This window comes from Dendrobates tinctorius, unplaced genomic scaffold (assembly GCF_039654945.1).
Source record: "Dendrobates tinctorius isolate UK_male_01 unplaced genomic scaffold, ASM3965494v1 ptg000326l, whole genome shotgun sequence".
Taxonomy (NCBI): domain Eukaryota; kingdom Metazoa; phylum Chordata; class Amphibia; order Anura; family Dendrobatidae; genus Dendrobates; species Dendrobates tinctorius.
In genome coordinates, this window is record NW_027361993.1 from 4,969,243 (window position 1) to 4,986,546 (window position 17,304).

At 43.5% G+C, this 17,304-nt stretch overlaps 1 protein-coding gene across 4 annotated transcripts in view; it reads left to right on the plus strand.

Annotated features, from left to right (window-relative positions):
- ARHGEF16 (Rho guanine nucleotide exchange factor 16) overlaps positions 1 to 17,304 on the plus strand; it is a 132,462-nt gene that overhangs the window by 96,103 nt on the left and 19,055 nt on the right. For all 4 annotated transcript variants that reach the window (XM_073561700.1, XM_073561702.1, XM_073561701.1 and 1 more), the window contains exon 7: positions 28 to 180. In XM_073561700.1, coding sequence (XP_073417801.1) covers positions 28 to 180 — 153 coding nt within the window. The remainder of the gene's footprint in view (positions 1 to 27; positions 181 to 17,304) is intronic.

Genomic DNA, 17,304 nt, shown 5'->3' on the forward strand with positions numbered 1-17,304 from the left:
TAACATTTGAGATTTTTTTTCCATTAGATTTTTTGAAGATCTGGAAAAACGGCATAAGGATAATCCCTTCATCCACGACATCAGTGACATTGTGGAGAACCACGCCTCAAACCATTTCCAGCCATATGTCATCTATTGCTCCAATGAAATGTACCAGCAGCGGACTCTGCAGAGGCTGATGTAAGTTCAGGAAAACTTTTAAGCTTTGGGAAACTTTATCCAATCAGAAACTAGCTCAGTTAGAGAAGTGACATGATTGGTTGAGCTATTTCCGCTATTAGAAATGCTGGCTGGTGTCTTGTCCCATTGACATCTCTGCCATGAGACTGACGTGTGGATCAGAGTTTCATCTAGAAAAGTGGGACGAATGTTTGTTTTTTTTCTCACTTGTCATTTGAATACAATCTTCTTTTTTTTTTTTTTTTTTTTTTTTCTTCAGTAATTACCGTAATCATTTATACTTCTCTATATTACTTAACTGCAATGTATCCGTAAAAATCGGAAGCTATGCTGTGACTCTGCATGATATTTCTTTTTGTTTTTTAAAGCACCCATTGACTCTTGAACTGTGAGTTTCATCCAATTTATGGAAGAAGTGTTGTCAATTTTGTTCATGGATAGCACTGGGACTGGATACACGGTTGTGTGAATGAGCCCTAATACTGTAGAGGGGTGCTGGGGTAAAACTGATATTCAAGAATAACAGAAATAGAATACAAAGGAGAACATTTAGTGAAAAAAATCATTGTCCACTGTAATGTCCACACAATCTAAGGAATTCAAGAGAGAACGCTTTAGGCTGGAGTCACACTAACCTGCGCAAAATACGCTCTGTATTTTACATGCGTAATACGGATCAATGACCACTAAATAGTGGTCCGTAGGTCATCCGTAAGCAAGGTGAGGTCGCGTATTTTGCGCATGTGTGTATCCGTATGTAATCCGTATGTAATCCGTATGGCGAGATTTTCTCGCAGCCTTGCAAAATGGACATTTAACGGTTTTGAGGCCTGCAAACAATTTAAATCATTAGCCTGCACCCTATTTAGACACTCAGAAACAGGTGGCTGCCTACATTCTGTACATTTGTCACCTTGCTTTCACGAGGTGTGTTGGTGTTCTTTGTGCAGCATGTCAGAGGGTCTGACATTCAATACAACCGAGCAGGTTCTCTTTACCTGGCTTTTGTCACGGCGCTTTGGCCAACCATATCCAGTGATAGTGGATCCGCGGAGGAGGAGACGCATGTGGGTACATCCACTTTTGAGGCAACGACTCACAAGAGGTCATTTTCACCGCCTCTATTCGTCTCTGCGGGAGCATCCGGATAAATTTTACCAGTACTGTCGAATGAGCATTTCCACATTTGATCGCCTCTTGGAGACAGTGCGCCCTGGGATAACCTTTCAGGACACTAGGATGCGCAAAGCCATATCTGCAGAGGAGCGACTTCTACTCACAATACGGTATGTACTACACAACCACATTCTCTATGTTCATAATGTGTGTGTTAATTTATGTTTTTTGGCCTTCTTGGACAAAGTTTAATACCCTCATCTTACTCAAAATATGTTTCACCTGACACAGCAGAATGTTACATCTAATATGTACTGCATATCACTTAGTCATTGTGCCACCAAATATGTGTGTGTTGTTCTCTCTCATTTCCTACCAAGTTTGGTCGGCATGTAACTGATTTTTTTTTTTTTTACTTTAGCCATTCTAACCTGTACTATTTCTGTTGTTCTACAGCTTCCTGTCCACTGGCCTGTCTTATGCCGCCCTCCACCATGAGTTTCTCATTGGAAAGTCAACCATTTCAGGCATAGTGAGGTCTACATGTGCAGAAATCTGGACAAGACTCCATCAGGTGGTCCTACCCGAGCCCAGGATGGAAGACTGGTTAAGGATTTCAAGGGACTTTGAGGAGGACTGCCAGTTTCCAAATTGTATTGGGGCCCTGGATGGCAAACATATCAGGGTGCGTAAGCCGCCGAACTCAGGCTCCCAATTCTTCAATTATAAGCAATACTTTTCTGTTGTATTGTTGGCTCTGGTAGACCCTCAATACAAGTTTATAATTGTTGACATTGGGGCCTATGGAAGGACGGGAGGCTCTAGAGTCTTCAATACTTCCATAATGGGTCGGCGGCTACGCACCAACCAGTTGGATCTACCACCACCACGCCAGCTACCAGGCTCCCCCGAACAATCAGTCCCTTATGTCCTTGTGGCAGATGAGGCCTTTCAGTTATCACGTAATGTCATGAGGCCATATCCCCGGCGCAACCTTGACCACAGGCGCAGAATTTTTAACTTGCGCCTATCACGTGCTAGGCGACTGGTGGAGTGTTCCTTTGGGATTCTTTGTGCCAAATGGCGAGTACTCCAGTCTGCCATTCAGTTGAGTGAGCAAAATGTGAATGAAGTTGTCAAAGCCTGTGTTGTTCTGCATAACTTCACCAGGATACATGATTGTTCCTCCTCTGATGGTGTTGTGCGTAGGCCGGACAATGTGCGCAGGGTGAGACCACCTATCATCCCTCAACGTAGACCGCTCTCTGGCCTCAAAGTGCGTGATATATTCACGAATTACTTTATCTCACCTGAGGGGGCAACTTCTTGGCAAGAGAATGCTGTGTCTATGTTATAATTTGTTTTTTTAAAAGTGTGTCTAAATATATATTACTCAAGCCTTTTTATGATTCTATGAGTGTTTCTTTGCATTGGTTGGTGTCTGTTAGTATGTTGTGGGGGATAGTGAAAAATCACACAGAGACGTTAACTAGAGTAGACAAATTTTTAGTTTTGCCTTTTTTTTTTTTTTGTTTTGCTTAAAACCAAACATAATTTTGCCATAACACAAATTTGGCAATGGCCAAAATGACCCTTTGTGCCTTCTTTAACTTGGTGTAACATTAACATTACAGAAAAAAACTGCAACAAACATTATGCAATAACATTGCTGCATGCCTACATTAACCTTGATTAGGCAACAAAGGGTGAGCTCCATCACATAAATAAAGTCAATAAGATAACACTCACATTTCCTCATAATGTTTTCCAATCATAGAATGATTCCACCATGACAGGCAAGGCTACCTCACATCTTTCACACAGATATTACCTGTCTGTAGAACAGACAATATTTAAGCATGCTATACTGGAAAGGATGAAAATACAAAACTCACTTGTTAAGACATAGAGAGAGCGTGATATTGTGAATGCTGGTTGCCTCAAACTGGTTTACTAGAGAATGCTAATAACAAAGTTGACTACTTAACTAAAGGCAAGCACGCCTTTCCTATGCATTAACAAGTGATTAGTGTATTTTCATCCTTTCAGGTAACAGTATAGCGCATTTAAATATTCTCTTTTATACACACATGTAATATCTGTGTGAAAGGCGTGAGGTAGCGTTGCCTGTCATGATGGATTGTTTCATATGTTTGCAAAACATTGTTTAAAAATGTGAGTGTTAAATTATGTTCTAAATGTTGGTGAAGGAGAACACCTGTTTTTTTTTGTCTAGATTAGAAGCACCAGTTACATGTAACTGGACATCTCCAAATTTTTGATTCATAAATCCTCATATGTAGGGGAAGGGGAACGGGGAGGAACAGCCTGTGGGTGCTGCTGGACATTGTGGGCAACATCGCCCTGTGTGGGGCCATACTGTTGCCCATGATGCTGTTGTTGTCCAGCCTCCTGGGCCTGTTGGTGATACTGGCCAGAGTAATGATGATGGAGAGGGGCTTCTTGTTGGCTCTGGTAGGCCCGTGGCTCATACCCACCAAGATAGCCAGATCGTCCCCAACCAGGTTGGGACCAGCCTCCAACACTGGGTGGGTACAAGTGGCCATATTGGTGGGGTTGGCTTGAGGAAGACATTTGGGGCTGCGGAATAGAAGGATGGGTAGGGGGAGGAAGGGCTTGAGGTGTTGGCCCACGTATTAGGGGCTGTTCAGACCCTGCTTGACCAAGCATCTGTGTGGATGGTCTCATGCGCATTAAGTTTCTTGGTGAGAGCTGCCACCTCTCCAGAAATTCAAACACCTCATATGGGGTATTGGGGGGGTGCTTGCATCAAGCAGGATCTGAATACATCCCCTAATACGGAGCCTCACCTCACGGGTAAGGGCACGGAGATAAAGGGTGAGGCTACGTGCATAGGCCTCCTCACCATCATCTGTAGTGACTCTGGACAAGTAATTCAGCACCCCAGTGTCCACATTGGTCCTGCTCTCTTGAATGGTGACCTGGCGCCTTCTTCTTATTCACCGTGATGCTAGAGCAGCCTGTGGGGAGGGCCTGATCTGGGCAGTTGGGCTGCTGCTCAAGTTGCCCATCTCTTCCAGGATGGGTGAGGTTGCAGCTGCAGACCGTCCTGGTGGTGTGTTGTGTAGGGCAGCCATTGTGTGTTCTGGTGATGCCTCCTCTTCAGCCATCCTTCTTGTAGGGGGAGAAGATGGGCCAGCCACCTCATCCCCTACAGGATCTATAATGGGCTCTGCCTCTGAGGCCGTTCCTCGATCCGTGAGGTTGGATTGAGTTCTGTTATGAAATAGAACAGAGGCAAAAATACATCAATATTTTTGTCCCTGTAAAGTATTTGTGTAATGTTTTTGTGTCATGTGGTGTGAGGTATGTACTTACGGTCTCAGAGCCAGAATTGGGGCGAGGAAGTTCAGCCGGTCATAGTAGATATATTTGCGCTTTACATGGCCAACATCCCCACTCCTGGACCGCTGCTGGCGTTCCCGGCGGTACTGGTCCCGGATGCTTCTCCACAGTTTCATCACATCTTCCACTGCAATGTGACAGGAAAGATTGTCAAAATCACATATTTGAGAGGTCACCTTTTCAAACAGTAGTCTAGGCATGGGGCCTTATGGGGTGTGCGTTATACCCATGGTGGCATATGTAATTGGGCCGATACCCAGGGTCTCATTAGCTCCCCTGAAACTAATTTTAGTGGCTAGGAGGATGAGGAGCTTGTGGCCTAACCCCTAATTATGGCTGTGTGAAGCCACGTGTCACATCCTAATGTAACGGCCTCATGAGGCTAATAAAAGTACATGCACAGGAAGGGGGGGGGGGCTGATTGTAGATTCATTTTATAGCGCGCGCTAACGTTAATTATATTTTTATGGTTGCACTTACGAATTTTATGCTGCTCATCACGTGGTCTGTCACCAAAGTCATGGTACATCTGGCGACAGATGCGCCTCCATGACGCCTCCTTTCTTGTGCGGTTCGCATAGTTTGCGTCGCGTGGGTCCCATATTTCTGGACGCTCCTGCACCAGCACAATGAGCATCTCTACATTAATATATGTGGACGCCATGCTGCTGCTGTACTCCGTGGAGGCGTACTTCCTGGATGTCTGGAGCGCTTTTTGAGCTCATTTGCATGTCTACGCTTCCTGATGATGGATTGGCCCATTTCCTGTTCACCAGCCAAAAGACCTGCGTATTGCTCGCAGGTCACACGTGTGTTCCGTGTGTAATGCGTATTTTTTGCGCACCCATAGACTTGCATTGGCATACTACGGGCGTAGTACGCTGACAATCGCAGCATGCTGCGAGTGGCACGGAGCGTAGGATACGGAGGAGAAATATACGCCTGGTGCGAGTGACCCCATAGAGAATCATTTGTCCGTGTCTAATGCGTGCTTTTAGCGCCTCTCACTCTCCCGTATTCCTCGCCAGTGTGACTCCGGCCTTAGGCCTTTTTCCACACTTCAGTTATTTGTTGTCAGCCAAAATCTGCCAGAGTGTGAAAAACCGGATCCGTTTCTGTTGTGGCACAAACAGACATCACCGGATCCGCTTCAGCCAAAATTTAAAGCAACATGACTCTAGAAAAGGAGAGAGATTGAATTTACGACGCTTCCAGAACGCTATTAAGGGTTAAAATGCTTGTCAGAGCAAATCTTCCGGGCATGCGTATTTGAAAATAGCGGTCCGCCGGTACAAAAAAAGTTATATAGTGCATCTGCTCCGCCCGGAGAGACTCTACAATTCATATGGATCCGTCACAAAACAGATGCAGCGGACAACCATCAGTCAAAATCCGCCACTAATGCAAGCCTATGGGAAAAAAAACAGATCTGTCAAAAAAGGGGTGGATCCGTGTTTTTTTTTTGACTGACGTAAAAAAACTGAAGTGTGAAACAGGCCTTAACTGTACTTTATTCTTCTCGGTCTTCCTCCAGCACACAGCATCACATTTCCCTCATCAGGCTAAACTGAAACTCCACCAACCCACTTCCTGTCTCTAACCTTCCAGTCACAAGATTTCCTTTCTTAAAGAGACAGGTCAAATTACATCATCCCTCCTTTTATTTTTTTTTTTAAATATATATTAACAAACTCAAAAAAAATATTGACAAGGCAACAACTCGAAAAGAGAGAGGGAAAAAAACAAACAAAGATCAACATCCAAGAAAAGGCATATGTCTGTACTGTCTTATTTGTTCATTTCAAATTAGGCATTTTAATTACATCTCTTCAATAAGTCTCGATGAAGCCCTTCTTTCCCGTGTAGGGTAATGTCGGTTCATTGGGGGAGTCCATTGCTGACGGATCAACTACCCCTTGTTGGCCTTCTCCACCGTCGGGTACCAACTCTTCTACCGGTGGGAGTTCATTACTATTGTCCGGTGGCATAATTTTAAAATGTGAGGAATTTCGGGTTATAGAGTGTCCATCTCACTCAGCCGTGACCATGTTGCCTCCTCTCAGTAACATATTTTGCCAGACCATATATAGTTGAGGTTTTGTTGGTTGATCTTTGATGCACAACAACGACATCACCTCTTTTGATGGCTCTTGGCTGTGCCCTTCGCCTTCTGTCTGCATAATGTTTCATGGCTTGCTTGTTAGAGAAATCTGTTGATCGCACTGAAAAGTCACTTGGTAGGGGATGGCTGGTCACATCAGGGATCCGTATACGAAGAGCTCTGCTGAACATTAGATGAGATGGAGCAGCATTAGTAGTGGAATGTGGCATATTACGGTAATTGCGCAAAAATTTGTATAGTGACTGTTTCAGTGGGGTGTGCTCCAGACTAGCTGCCTTGATTTGTTTCCCCATAGTGCGCATGAAACGTCCTACAATTCTATTGGCTTGCAGCCAGCAAGGTGTGATTTTCCTATGGCTAAACCCTAAGTATTCAGAAAACTGTGTAAATATATGTCCATTGAATGGAGGTCCATTGTCTGTTTTAACAACTCTTGGAATGCCATATGCAGAGAATGTCATCTAGTTCTGATATGACACTATTAGCAGACGTTGAAGAGATGAACGCAATAGCAGGGTATCTAAAATATTCATCAATTGTTACTAGAATGTATTGGCCATTTGGTAATGGTCCATATATGTCGACGGCCACTTCCTCCTAGATGGCAGTGGGTAACGGAGACATGTGTAGTGGCTCTGACCTTGATGATGGCGTAATTAATTGACAAGTGGAGCAGTGTCTAATCTTCTCTTCCACCAATTGATCCATATTTGGGAACCAGACTTTTTCTCTAACTTTTTTGTACCAACAATTCCTAGATGACCTTCGTGTGCTATCTGTATGACTAAGTTGCGCAAAGCCTTAAGGGCCTGTCACACTAAGCGATATCTCTAGCAATATCGCTATAACTTGTGACGTTATAGCGATATTGCTAGCGATATCGCTGTGTGTGATACTTGCCTACGACCGGCTCCCCCGCTGGTTATCGCTGATCGCGCGAGAACAGGCTTGACCGTTTCTCATCGTCAGCTTCCTGCGGCGCTTCCTGTGGGAGAGACGAGCGACAAGCGTGGAGCCGGGCGGGAGGACGCAGGATCGCCTAGTGTGACAGGTAAGTAGCGACCCCCGTCCCCAGCGATGTCGCTGGTGAGATCTGCCTGTGTGGCAGCTCACTAGCGACCACTTATTGATACACCAGCGATCCTGACCGTGTCATATCGCTGGTCGGGATCGCTGGTGCATCGCTAAGTGTGACAGTACCTTTAGGTACAACCAGTTTGGTACCTCGAAGGATGAGGTGCTCTTCAGTGACTGACAATTCCTCATGTACATTTGAAAATAGTTTTACTTCCTTCAGATCAATCCCAGAATCAGGAAATTTTTCCTTTTGAATTTCATGCCACCTTCGATTTTGGATGATTTGTATTAAGGCACAGAGTACCTTGTCACTTGTTGTTGTATTCACAAACTGATACTTTTGGCACGGCATGAGCTGCAACAAATCGTATGTATTCTTCCATGGAGGAATGCCCAGGTATATCCTCATTCACAGGATGTCTTGAGAGATAATCAGCAGGATTGATATATTTTCCAGGTTTATGAACAATGTTATAATTGTAGTCCTGTATACGTAGACCCCATCGTTCGATCCGTGCAGGCATTTTAGCTCGGGGATTTCCAAAAATTGTAAGGAGAGCTTGATGATCCGTGACAATGGTGAAGGGTGCTCCATAGAGAAATAAGTGAAAGTTTTCACATCCCCAGACAACTGCCAAGCTTTCTTTTTCAGGTTGTGAATATTTTCTTTCAGTGTTTAAGCTTTTGCTTGCATAAGAAATGATGTGGGGACTTTGATTGTCAACCTTGTATTGTGCTAAAATAGCACCCAGTTCCACAGGACTGGCGTCCACAATGAGTTCAGTTCGAAGAGCTGGATCAAAATAGGCCACGGTGGTTGTTGAGCAGAGTTCATTTTTAATTGTGTCAAAAGAGGCCTGACCATCCTGGGACCATTGAAAGACACAACTTTGTTTTGTAAGTTCTCTTAATGGAGTGCTTATTGTTGAAAAATTAGGAATGTATCTAGCACAGTAGCTGGCCATCCCAAGAAAAGAGTGCACTTCACTGGCATTCTGTGGAATTGAGGCTGCTCTGATGGATTCCACATTCTTGGGATCAGGTCTTTCTCCTTCCGCCGAGAAGATGTGACCATAGAACTCCAATGAACTTATATCAAATTCACATTTCTCTTTGTTTAAAGTAAGTCCAGCAGAGAGCAAGAATTCGAAGATGGCATATAGAGCACGATTGTGTTCGGCTTGAGTTTTCCCAAAAACGAATGTCATCACTGTAATTAAAGGCATTCGGAATATGTTGAATGACGCTCCTTATTGTGTCTTGAAAAATTTCCGCTACTGAGCAGACCCCAAAAGTCAATCTTTTATATCTTCGGAGACCCACATGGGTGGAAAATGTTAAGTATCTGGATTCAGGACTCAATTCTTATTGATGATAGCCCTTATTGAGGTGAAGTTTTGAAAAAACAGTTGCTCCATTTAATAAATGAATGATGTCATCAATTGTGAGATATGTCTTTCTCTCTGAATAGCGGTGTTGTACAGGCGCATGTCAACACACAGTCTCACCTGCTCTGGAGTGTTTGGTTTTGGAACTACCACAAGTGGAGAGACCCACGGAGTGGGACCAGTAACAGTTTCAATAACATCCTCATCCATGAGCAATTGGAGTTCCTTTTCTACCTTCTTTCTCAGGTGAAATGGAATACGCCTGTGAGCCTGGGCTACTGGACGAGCACTGTCATCTACATGAAGATGCACTTGAGAGTTCTTTAGTTTTCCCAAACCACTAAATAAGGAGGGAAAGCTGCTCACCATGGCTTGTACATCCAGATCTGCTGGGTCAGTTATATTATGAATAATCTTGATGAGTCCTAGCTTCAGGTCAGTGTGATAGCTGAGAAGACAGCCTCCCGATCCTTGTAATGTGTGAAAAGTGGTTTTCTGCTTATTTTCTTTATAGCTAACTTCAGCGTCAAATTGTCCCATTGTAACTAGAGGGTTTTAGATCCATATGGAAAGATTTTAGCACACACTTGCTGTAAGACTGGCTTTGTTTTCAATTGTTCATATGCATTGCTGTCTATGATATCCACTGAAGCTCCCGTATCTATTGTAAAGGTGATATCCGTGTCGCAGATGGTGAGCGTGATACAGAGAGACTACACTGAGCCAGTGACAGAGGTAGTGAACACATAGTTCTCAGCCACAGACATTTCTTCTGTATCCTGACTTACCATTTTTATGTTTGCGGGCTTTGTCGTAGACATAGGAGACTTGTGCGCTGATTTGCAAACGGCTGCAAAATGGATCCCTTTTCCACACTTACTGCATGTTTGTCCTATAGCTGGACATTTTTTCAGGTGGTGAGGGAAATCCTGTCCACATCTATAGCATTTCTTCTGTTTCGGGGCTTGTTTGTCTTGTGCACTTTTCTGTTTGAGATTATGCACATGTAAATTATCCCCATTCTCCATTACGGTAGCCTGATGATCGGCTATCTCTATAGCACGGGCCATCTTGAGTAAATCATGTAGAGAGAGATCCTGCTGCAGAGCTTTACGCCTTCTGTTATTAGACGAGCAGGTGACAATTACTTGAGTTAGAATTTTATCATCTACATCCGTAAATGCACATCCATGTGCTAACTCTTTCAGCCGTGTAACATAAGTGTCTATGGATTCTTCTGGAAGCTGCTTAGCAATCCTGAATTTATATCTTTCATATCTGATGTTCTGTTTGGGGTTGAAGTAGCCAGTGAGAGCTTTAGTGCAGTTGCTGTATGTGTCTGTTTCTGCTGCAGGTAACGTACTGTATATGTCATAGACTCCTGTGCCCGTGCAGTGCAGGAGCACGGCTCTCTTTTCTCCTCTTTTATGTCCATAGCTTCCAGGAAGTTCTCAAATCAGTTTAGCCATTTTCTCCAGTTATGAGAGAGATTAATGACATCAGTCATATCAAACTGTGGGAACGTGTGCAAGTAGTCAGCCATGATGGAGTCGCTCAGTGGCGCTGGCATGTGAAGCGGTAAAGCAGGTGTTAGTACTCACAGCAGCAGGTGATTGCATCCCATCCTTGTCGCCAGATGTAATGTCCACACGGTATAAGGAATTCAAGAGAGAACGCTTTAACTGTACTTTATTCTTCTCGTTCGTCCTCCAGCACATGGCATCACATTTCCCTCATCAGGCTAAACTGAAACTGAAACTCACCACTTCCTGTCTATAACCTTTTAGTCACAAGACTTCCTTTTCTTAGAGACAGGTCAAATCATTATACATTACATCCACCTCTAGCTTTGTGGTTACTGTCTGCATATGATTATATTATACTAGAAATAAGCCCGATGCTGTGAAGAGCACACAGTTGCGGCTGTTACTGCACGTTTGGGAATAGCGGTGACATGAATGTCACTTGCGCAGGCGCCTTATGGGATTCGGGGACAGCGACCAGAAGTCCTAAATGGTGAGATATATATTTTTTTTATATATATATATATATTAATAATCTCGCCATTTAGGACTTCCGGTCTCTGTTCCCGAATCCCATAAGGCGCCTGCGCAAGTGACATTCACGTCACCACTATTCTGTGCATGCGCAGTGTGTGTATGTGTGTGTGTGTATATATATATATATATATATATATATATATATATATATATATATATACACACACATACATACACACACATATACACATATATATATATATATATATATATATATGTGTATATGTGTGTGTATGTATGTGTGTGTGTATATATATATATATATATATATATATATATATATATATATATATATATATATATATATATATATATATATATATACACACACACACATACACACACTGCGCATGCACAGAATAGTGGTGACGTGAATGTCACTTGCGCAGGCGCCTTATGGGATTCGGGAACAGAGACCGGAAGTCCTAAATGGCGAGATTATTAATATATATATATAAAAAAAATATATATCTCACCATTTAGGACTTCTGGTCGCTGTCCCCGAATCCCATAAGGCGCCTGCGCAAGTGACATTCACGTCACCACTATTCTGTGCATGCGCAGTGTGTGTATGTGTGTGTGTGTGTATATATATATATATATGTGTGTATATATATATATATATATATATATATATATATATATATATATATATATATATATATCTCAAGAAAAATAGGCAGCACTCCAAATTAAATGTGAAAAAAGTGGATACTTTACTGATCCTCAGGTGGCGACGTCTCAACGGTGACCCTTCTTTATCAAGCAACGTGCTCATAGTCAGTACAAACTTAAATAGTGGTAACACATGTGCATTCAATTCCAATAATTAATCTGTTTTACATATTCAAAATGTCCATTGCCATAGTAACGTTTATAAGTGCTCCATAAACATATGTGCATATGACCAGAGATCTGGACTACAAAGTGCAACAGTGCATATACAGTGCTTTAAAAAGACTCAGCTTTGCCAATAAAACCGATCACGACACAATCTATGAGGGTACTAAGGCTTATATAGTTAAAGTTGGTATACTTATATCCATGCAGCTCTCTGTCACTGCTGGCTTCTTGCTGTGGTCGGCGTTTGTCGCCGCCCAGCTCCATCATGTGACTCATCACTGCATAGGCAATCACCGCAGGGTGCCTGAGCATGCTCACTGGACACACTGTTCAAAACTGCCATTTTGCTTCAGGGCATCACAGCCCTTATGCTGATTCCATGTAAATGCATCTATTAGTGCCTGGGGTTGTGGATTTACACCTAGGATGGCCATAAACCTTAGGGTATGTGCACACGGTGCGGATTCTGTTGCGGGTCCGCAGCGTTTCTGCTGCAGATTTAGGTGCGTTGTACAGTACCATTGTTTTCGATGGTAAACTGGAAAACGCTGTGCACATGCTGCAGATTTTTCTGCACGGTTTTGTTGTGGTTTACAATCCGCAGCATGTCAATTCTTTAGCGCAGAAACGCTGCAGTTTCACACCTCATCCATTATGAGGGGCAAAACCGCAGGACTTAAGTACTGCAGATTTATCTGCGGGTTTTACTACAATATCCGCAGAGCCAAAAAACTCTGTGTGCACATAGCCTTAGGCACCCAGCGAGGTGACAATGTGGCTGTGTTGCTGTTTTTACAAGAGATGACTAACAACACTCAGTCTCTCTTTACAGCATTAACCAATCCTGAATACCCTTCACCACCAGAGGTCACTCTTTCTGCAGTTCCCATTCACTCTATTACTCACATATCAAGCATTATTATACTGCAGTGAAATGGCCATAAAACTCATTCTATAGAAAAATGAAAATATACGTCTTATCTTAACACCTGTTAAGTACCCTTCATAGTCTTGTAGTCACTCTCTTTACAGCATCCTATATCTGGAGAAAAATAAAAAGGATATAATTATAAAAATATCCATATATATTAAAATATCAATAGCACATACATCACACACAAGTCAGGTTACATGGAAAGTTATAACCAATAAAGGAGTTTCTCAAAACATATGTACCTTTAAAATCAACGTTTAATCCTGCCGGTTTTAATGTCCCCAACTCATATATACATCTCATTTCCAAGTTTTTTAAAACCTCCGTGCGGTTCCCTCCCCGTCTATGTACCCGTACACAATCTATAATTCTAAATCTCAAGTCTTTCTCTGTGTGTCCTTGTTAACTAAAGTGCTTAGGGACAGGCAGATCTTTGCGTTTTTTCCGTATGTCACATCTATGTTGATTTATCCGTGTCTTCAGATCACATGTTGTTTCTCCAATATAATAAAGTGGACATGGACATTGTAACATGTATATTACATAATCGGTATAACAAGTTAAAAAATGTCTGCTGTTTAGTGTCTGTCCTGTATGAGGATTTTGAAATGTGGAACCTTTAAGCATTAATGGGCAGTTCACACATGATAAACAGGGAAAACAACCCTTCCGCTGAGTGTTTGTTAAAGTCAACTACTTGGTTTGTTTAAATGACCCAATATCTGCTTTAATCAATCTGTCACTCAGACTTCTGCTCTTTCTATACGCAAAAATTGGGGTTTTTTTTCAAATTCCTCTATTTGTGGACACCCCTTGTTCAGAATCGGCCAATGGTTCATTATGACTTTAGGTATTTGTGGACTTTCCTCACAGAAATTACTTACAAATGGAATTCTACTCGTCTTATCCCGTTTTTTCTCCTCAAACAAATCTCTCCTTTCCACCTCATCCAGTCTCCTTTTCTGTTTAGCCAATATACTTTTGGGGTACCCCCTCTGTATGAATTTTTTACTCGTGTTGTCGATTGTTAGTTTTTCCTCTTTACTAACTATTCTCTTGTCACGTAAATATTGGCTATATGGAATTGCATCCAGCTTTAGATTTAGTGTGATATTGTATGCACTGTCTACAATGATAAAAAATGTGAGTACATTACAATACCACACACTTAATATGGACAGTTACAGCACTTTTTTTTTTTTCTTTTCTTTGGAGGGGGTTGTGGTAGTGGATGAGGGAGTAGGAGGGTAAAGGCTATGGTTTTTCTAAAGGTGGACAACTGTTTTTATTGCCTAGCAGTAGAGTAATAGTCTAGGGCTTGAACTTGAGACAATTTGCATATTTAATTTTGTAGCGGAGCATGCATGGCTTATAAGTCTCCTCACTCTGACAAGCCAGACTTGGCTTGTCACTCTACATAAGGAGAAACATTAGCCTTAAGACCCTAGTCTAGGGCTCAGAACTGTCAGGGCTCCAACCCCCACTATTAAGTCTCCATGAAATAATTATGGCCCTAAAAAAGTCTTTAAAAGGGAGATTTATCAGCTGGAAAAGAAATCCATAGAACAATCACTAGTTCCCGCCCTGGCACCAAGCTCGTCTGCAGTTGTCACCCAACTCTCCAAGTTTTCTTAATGGCAAATTGGTCTTCTGTGCTGCAGACCCCCGGTGTAAGATAAGGGTGAATGTATCGGTGAGTCTCTAGTGTGGAGTATGCTGTCATATATCTTGTATTCTGCTTTATTTACTTAATTAGTCTGGCAGATAAATTCCCTCCCAAGTAATGGCGCCCTGCCATACTATGACGCACCTTGTTTCCATCGTTATAGTAGTACAATTTTTGCAAAAGGAAAACTGCATGCCAAAATGAAGGCCTCACTCAGATCAGTTCCTCACATCCATGTTCTCTGTGTTTTCCATGAATAAGGACGTACCCATAATAGTCTGTTATGCTGTTGACATGTCTGTTCAGTTTATTTTTTGTTTGAAAACCAAGCAAAAATAAATAAAATGTACATTTTTGATTCTAGTCACGGAACAAACTTGCCCGTTCTTTTCATACTTTTTAAATGGTTTGTCTCAACATCAACAATGGTTAAAACTGCAGTGGGACATGCAGCCGCGTGGACTCGAATATATTATTCGAGCATGCAGAAGACACTGCATTAGCACCCAAGCATGCTCAGATAACACCTTATCCAAGCACGTGCGCTCATCACTAGACCTCATACTTACTGTCTCATGCCAATTGGTCTAATCTGGTTTCTCTCAATTCACTGCTATTGAGAGAATAAAATTGTCTTCAGTAGGCTCGTGACTGCAGATATGCAATACGCACAGATGCAGTCACGATGGCCCGCTCGCACCGGAAATACACAAGAACCATAACTGAATGCACATTGCACACTATCCCAATTCGCCAGTCTACAATCCCATACAATAACTGCAGATTTTTGTCCCATGCCTGAACAACCCCTTTAATACTCATTGTCTGTTCCTGGCCTCCTCAGCAGTCTAGCAGTGTGGCCACGCATGCGCAGTGCTGTAAAAGCAATTTTCAACAGAGCTCGTGAATGCTAATCTAATACTGTTTGGATGGCTGTGGGGCACTCGGCACCGGGCCGGTGCCAGGGGGATGTGGTGTCACAGCGGCGGTGACCCGGTCCGTGGCCCCGGGCGCCCAAATCAATGATGGATTATGATATAGTTTGTGATAGTTCGTGACGCCACCTGTGGTGTTTGGCGAGCAAGATGTTAAGCCAACGCTGCATGCAGATCCTCTGGCGCTGATGGTGTGTTGCAGCATAGATGGTGTAGCTCCCCACAGGTGAAGCTGTAACCCCGGGGCAGTGTATAGGCGCAGGCCATGTGAGGAATGTTGGTACCCAGATGTAGCAGCGCTGACGGTGTTGGCGCACAAATGAATGGAAGACACCAGGGCCTGCAGCTCCAAAGCTTCACTCACAGTCCGTGGTACACACTGGTGCCTGCTTCCGTGCCGTGTCCTCCGAGGCAGAGACTCAATCAACCTCCCGGGCAAGTCAGGGTTCTCCTCTCCAACACACCGCCAACATGTACCTGTCCTGAACGACTCCTCTATTGCGCCTTTTAGTGTGAAGAGCTCCAGTACCGTGGTACTCTGAAGTTCCTCCTGTCAGATGTTCCTAACAACTCTACTTGGATGACAGACAGCTGTAGCCTCTCTCGGGGACTCCCTTCTCTGGAGTCCTGGCTCTCTATTCAATTGCTGTTGTGCCCCAAGTCTTGGATGGGAGTAGTGCATTTACAGCCAACTACTCCACCGGTGTCTGCTGCAGAACCATAAGTGTCCATACAACCTCGGGGACCGGGCCCCAGCCTTGTGCTGAGAACCTATAGGCAGGGTTCCTCTTCCAACCCACAACTCCTCTCTGTTCTCCTACTCCTTCGTTCTGCGCTGTTCCTTCTCTCTCTTATGGAAGCTTAGGTTGCAGTTCTACGTCCTTCTCCTTCTGTTCCTTTCCCGTGCCAGCTGGCTCAGATCACTGAGGCAGCTACAGCACTCCTTCTCCTCGGACCCGTCCTCAGACTCCCCTGACTGACTCCTTCTCCCGCCTGACCTCCCGTCAGACTGACCTCCCAGACTGATCTGTAATTCTAAACCTTCCCAACCTTTTATATGGATCTCAACTCCACCCACCTCCCAGCACATCTCGTGTTACGAAGCAAGGACCCACGAAAGGTGCTCTCCCACCCTATAAGCATGAAGCTGCAATGTTGTCAGTGCTGAACTATCATGTGTGTGGGATGCAGGTGTTGGAGTGTGGAAAGGAGTTCCCAACTTACCTAGGTGGTGCGGCACTACACCTTAGGAGAAGGTGCAGTACCTCTGTGGCGACTGAGCCTCAGGGGCGCCACAGCTGTAGCGCCCCATCCGACCAGCTTTCGTGTCCCTGCTCTCCACTGAGGCTGATGCATAGGATGGAGCACTTGGATGATTTTTTTTTTTTTTTGTCACATGCAAACAGATACCTGAATGAGGCCTCAATTTAGATTTGTAAGTTGCCCCCTAAAAGCTATAGCGAGCACTCCTATCCACTATGGCAGTAACTTGCCCTCCGTGAAGACTGATGCGGTGATGGTGATTTATTATGCTCTAGTTTCTCAATACAAACGCTATCGCAATGGAACTGCAACTTTAACGTAAAGCATTTCAGC